The sequence below is a fragment of the Ammodytes marinus genome (genome assembly GCF_949987685.1).
Source record: "Ammodytes marinus genome assembly, chromosome: 21".
Lineage (NCBI taxonomy): Eukaryota > Metazoa > Chordata > Actinopteri > Uranoscopiformes > Ammodytidae > Ammodytes > Ammodytes marinus.
This window is the reverse complement of record NC_137225.1, coordinates 7,415,106-7,421,105: the sequence shown is the minus strand read 5'-3', so window position 1 is coordinate 7,421,105 and position 6,000 is coordinate 7,415,106. Positions and strand designations below refer to the sequence as shown.

Sequence of the window (6,000 nt, the reverse complement as noted above, 5' to 3'; positions counted from 1 at the left end):
GATTATAGAAACTTTTGTCAGTGACATAACGCATGTTTCTCATAATGACTTTTGTTCGCCTTGAAAACTTTAAAACCACAAAATATGTTTAAAATGTCTTTATTTAGATATTTCCATTACACCACACAAGTTCAGACTGATACAAACACTGCAAAGCCACGTGTTACGCAACTTCTCGATGATAGGCAAAGGTAAAGTGAATCTGGATGGGTTAGCCCTCAGCTACAAGGGGCATTGTATTTGCTGGTGTTGAACACATTCTTGAGTGCCTGCTCTGACATGTGGGCGCGCTCCTTGCAGTGTCAGTGCAGTGGTGCGCTCTCGCCGGAGAGGCTTTTTTCGCTGGGAACTTTTTCTGTGAAGTGAGTCAACACGGTACACACTACACAGGCAGGGAGGACGCCACCCAGCCACGCCGCCCGCTGCCGCTGGATCCAATGCTGGGGCTTCTCTCCGCGGGGACGCAGGGCACAAAGGAAAACTTACGAATCGATCTCTTTGGTATTTTTAATCTTCGTATGCCGGGGATGGTTTTTGCCTTTCTGACGCGGCTCTTTCCTCATTGGAATTAACGCGGAGGAGCGCAAGGAGGAATACAAATGAAAGTGACGGTGTGTTTCGGGAGGACCCGGGTGGTCGTCCCGTGCGGGGATGGGAATGTACAAGTCCACAACCTTATCGAACAAGCGGCCATGCGGTATAAGAAGGCGATCGCAAAGGTGAGTCCTCCTTCCCTCCCACACACACACACACGCACGCAGCCCTGCCTTGGTGTGCTTCTTCAATGTTTCGGTTTGGAGTACTATCCACACTGGAGCCTCAACATGGCGCTTTATACGGGCTAAGAAAGAGGAGCAAGAGTGGGCAGAGGTTGAGGCAGTGGTTGCCCCCTACGGTCAGATCCAGTGGGGACCTCCAGGGTCCCCTGATGATGGGAGAGGGGCGCTCAGTGAATGGGGGGACATTCAATCTGTAGCCCACTGAATAGGACATGCTCGTGGCAGGACCGTTTCTTCAAGCAAGCAATTTCAAAGGTTGTGAAACTGTGAGGTGTCCTGTCCTGCTTTCTGCTGTCTCTTTGTGTGTGTTTCTAAGTTGTCGATTTAAAAAAAGTTCAGGAAAAACTGGAAGTTGGCTTACTAGTTGCACTGGCATTGCAGTGCGCAAGAGCAGAAGTGTGTGGAGCAACGAGGATGACATAGGACAAATCCTGGTGTGTGTGTAAAACATACATTTGTGCAACCAGACAGATACAAGTAAAATATTAAAATGTAGTAAAGTGGTTAGTAGGCCTACATGGCATGTGCATTATAACTGTAGTTACTTTAAGATACTGAAGATACATTTAAATCTGTGCTCATGTTTCTGTTTCACAAACACAGCCAATCAATGTTGTGTGAATAGTGGTATAAGGCCAATGGATTGACTACCCTGTCTGTCCATGGAAGAAGCCCTGTTCTCTAACTACTGGCCCTTTGCAGTTACACACTGACCAAAAAAAAGTTCATCCAGGGTTTTGTTGTACTATGACGCAATGTATGACCGTGTGAAACCCCCATGCCAAATGTGAACGAGGCCCGACAAGGACACTGATTGCTTTTCCCTTTTGTGGGTTTCTAGTGGCTGCACTTAAAAAGGCCCATTAACTGACTAATGAATGAATATAAGCTTAGTACTGTTTCCATGGTGAGTGACAGCACTCTCTCCTCTTTTATTTTGGCAGTGGGTGGTATTGTCATTGGAGTCATGTTTGGGCCGCAGCTTGTCTTGGAATACCTTTGATGATGGTTTTGCCAAGTTATTTATTTTCTGTGTTTCTGCTTAAGAAAACCATACAATATTTTTTTTAGACAATGAAACTTGTCAGTAACCTTTACTTTTCAGTTTTTACTCGTGTTTTAGGTGTCAGTAATATCCGCAGAGAGTGTGTGCCAACGCAGAGGTGAATTTTGATATATTTGAATAAAAAAAAAGTTTCCCTTCCATACAAACCTCGGGGATGCTGTGCTTCACCTCACACCTGTGCACAAAGAAAAATACTTCCACCTTCCTGGAAGAGACAAATGACCGCTGTTCTACTGTCTCAGTAGTATATAACCCCGGGAAGTCAAACAGTGACACAGTAGGTCAACATGAACACTCATTCTTGAACAGCACTCACTTCCTACATAGATACACTAGGACAAACACACACACACACACACACACACACACACACACACACACACACACACACACACACACACACACACACACACACACACACACACACACACACACACACACACACACACACACACACACACACACACTCTCTCTCATTCACTCCTATGTTTACCAGTCATTTCCATGGTTCAGCAGAATGCAGGCGACTGGTCTATTGATCCATGCTGTTGCACTGTAAATGTAGAAGTCTAGGCGTCCCCTCTGGAGAACACTTGGCTCTGGATCGACACTAACTACCATATCGCAGGCCAGCCAAGACCTTAGGACTACAGGAAGCAGTATGTAATCACACATAGGCCACTTGAGCTGTATAATAATCCTGCAGCTGACAGCAGCAGGCTTTACTTTAACCCTTCATTCAAAAGTGCAAACGTTGCCTTTCAATGGCTTCAATTACAATGTAACAAAAATCCCAAGCATCTTTTAAAGTTCAACTGACATTCCATGGTATGTAGATATTGTGTCATGCAATATGTATGTGAATACTTCCAGCATAATTTATCAGGTTTGCCAGAAAAAGGTACATGAATCATATATAGTTTAAATCCGAGACAACAATGCGCTTGTGTGATCAAGCGTTAGTTGGAAGAACTGAGAGAGAAAGAGTGTATAGAAGAGTGAAATAGGCCTCTGCTGCAATTCAGAGGCCTTATAGATTGCAGAACTACTTTCATCAACTGAATAGTGTTTCAAGAAAGGCACTTGCAGAAGGAGAAGGTCCTGATGGTTCATAATTAAACCGAGAGCTGTGCAAGAGCATGAAGTCATGAATTGGACGCTTGAAATAAAATCCGGTGGAATTTGCTCGGGAGCGGAAGGTGGTCTTGGTCCAGGTTGCTAAATGTCCATAGTAGGATTGCCAGCCATCACAGCGGTCCAAACAAACCCAATCAAATGGATTTGTTTTACAGGTAAGGTATGATGTAACTTTCAGAGGAAATCTGGACCGATGGCATTTGTTGTAGTCATGACATCATCTTTACTTCTTCTGTTAATCTTATTTATGGGAAGACACAATGAAAGGAGCACTCCCCGCTCTACCTCGTTGAACTCTCTTCAAGAACTACTACCTCCCTGCTTTATACTCACAGCTGATCTGGCCTCCGCCTCTAATGGCTTTATCTGCCTCTTCATTAAAAATTAACCATCTCGGTCTGCAAAGATGTATCGCATCATGTATGTATGTATTGCCATAGCAATTCTGTGATGCTTCTAACTCTTGCAGCCTTTGCCTTTAGCTGGCTGTAATATAAGCGATCCGTGAAAATGAGATGTATTTCCGTATCTTAATTAGCCGAGCCTAATCAGACAGTGTCTCAAGATGTTTCAAGCTCTAGCTCATCATTCTCTGGGGAAATGTTACTGTCTCAGTGGGACTGGGAAGTGCACATCAATCCCCCAGTTCGAGCACCATTACCTTCAGAGTCAATCTGGTCAACAGTATGCACAGTCATGACGGATTTATGTCAATGGGTTTTCAGGCTGCTTCTCATACTGCCTTTCTGTCGCCAAGGCTGTTGATGAGTTTTTTGTCCACATTTGTAATCTTTGTAAGAAGATGTTACATGAAGCACGAGGATTGCAGTCAGTCAATAGATCTGTCATTTGTGGCCGTAATCTTTGAATGCTGAATCCTTAGAGCACATGATTGTCATTTCTCCTCCAAAAACTCAAATTCAGTGTATTGTAATTGTAAATGTAAAGTTTTCTTTAAAAAGATTAGCTTTTGGGTAACTTCTTTTATTTTTATCTGTTGAGGAGCAAACACACTGGGTGAAAACCCTTTCCCTCTAGCAATGTCTGCTCAGGTTAGACACCTTTCTGCTGCAAGGGAGGGTTATGTTTGGGACATGTTTGAATAACCAAATAGATTTTTTTTGTAGAAAAAGTGGAAGACAAACCACCCTGCAAAACACATGTTAGAGATATTTGTTTCTAGCTAGGTGTCTCCAAAGAAGGAACTGGCAATTCTGTTATTTAGAAAAGTTGAACTGCTTACATTTTTAACTAGAACTGCAAGCAGTTATGAACGGGGGCCAAGCCTCCAACGCAACTCGGGTCCCGAGTGTCTTTGACCGCGACGCGGGCTGCTCACTTCACAGAATCCGGGGATGTAAAATTTTTGAATGTGGGATGTTCATTTGGGAGTTATTGACCAAAAAGCAAAAAGATTGCAGAGAAATAGGCTAAAGTGGATAAGGAGTATACTGTGTTTTTGGCCCCCTTCCTTATGGAGAAGTTTTCTGAAACTTTTTGGGAATGCTACTTAGGATAGCACGAACATATGTCTAAAGTTTGGACTTAATATGATGTGCAGTTTTGGATTTATGAGCATTATCTAATGTGCAAATATTCAAAGCGCTACCGTTTCGTCAACGATGGTCGTAGCAAAATTATTTTAAATATTATTTTTCCGTGTGCATCTTTAAATGTTCTGTGCAAACATTGGTGTCAATTGTGCAAACAATGTGGGAGCTGAAATTATGGTCAGTTTCGCAGTGTTTGCGAAAAATCCTTAATGGCTTAAATGGGCGTGGCCTATGCTAAAAAATGCAGCAGACTTCAGTGACTATGTGGATATACAGTTTTTGAATGTGTGATGTTTTGTTGGGGAGTTATGAACAAAAGGAGATTGTCAGCCTCTCCACTGTAAAGACACTTGTCTGAATTTCCCGCCCCCCCAAAAAAAATTGAATTTTCTTAATAGATCCCGCCCACAATACTATTTATTGGCCATATTTTTATATAAACTCAGGTATGCCCCATTAAGGTCTCCCTTGAGTTTTAAGCGGCTAGTTACGAGAGCACAACTTTTCTCGTTTATGGCGAAATTTTCCGAAACCTTTTGAGAACGCTTCTATGGATAGCACCAATATGTCTAAAATTTGGACTTGATACGCTGTATAATTTTGGATTTATGAATATTTACATCCAAGGTAGTACAATTTAGCTAATTTTCAAATATTCAAAGCGCTACCGTTTCGTCATCGATGGTCATATCAAAATTATTTTAGAATTTTTTTTTTGTGTGCGTCTGAAGATGTTCTGTGCAAAGTTTGGTGTCAATTGTGCAAAAATTGTGGGAGCTGAAATGAAAAGTCCGTTTTGCAGTTTTTGTGAGAAATTTATATATACGCAAATGGGCGTGGCCTATGCCAAAATATGCAGCTGACTCCAGTGGATCTGTGGATTTTTGATTGTGGGATGTTCGGTGTGGGAGTTATAGTCCTAAACGTGTTTTCCTTGGTGTAGCGCCACCTAGTGCCCGGCATGTCTGAATTTTCTTTGTATGCTGAGAGGGCAGGGGTCTGAACTAGCCCTGCTAGCAGGTTTGTCGTGCAGACTTATGGTTTGGGCTATAGACACACTTTTACACTGAGAAAAATAAAAATAATTGGAAGAAGAATAAAAATCCTTACAAAAACAATAGGGTTCCCAGCTGCTGCTCGGGCTTGGCCCACCTCATAATGATCTGAAATGTAGTTACCAGTGTAACGTGCTTCCAAAAAGCACTGCTCGTCTGTTTTGGGAGTCCTCTGCCTCTGTTTAAAGTAACAATAGCTTTTGAGTTCTTTCTAATCCTCAGATATTCTCAGGTAAGGACCTACGAGCCAGTGCAGCTGTACTGAAGCACACAACAAAGAGAAAGTGGGAAGTGGCTCTGGGAGAATTGTCAGTGCTCATGAGCTCACTACACTCAGTGGCTCAGCGCTTATGTAATGGAGAGGAGCTGCTGTATGTGAGCAGGAATATTATAGTAGTGGAAGGTAATTG

The 6,000-nt window shown here is 42.7% G+C and overlaps 1 protein-coding gene across 2 annotated transcripts in view; it reads left to right on the top strand.

The window, feature by feature from the left end:
• Window positions 1-346: 346 nt before the first annotated feature.
• LOC307267538 (partitioning defective 3 homolog) overlaps window positions 347-6,000 on the top strand; it is a 381,172-nt gene continuing 375,518 nt past the window's right edge. For both annotated transcript variants that reach the window (XM_080049880.1, XM_080049879.1), the window contains exon 1: window positions 347-719. In XM_080049880.1, coding sequence (XP_079906006.1) covers window positions 600-719 — 120 coding nt within the window. In that variant the 5' untranslated portion in view covers window positions 347-599. The remainder of the gene's footprint in view (window positions 720-6,000) is intronic.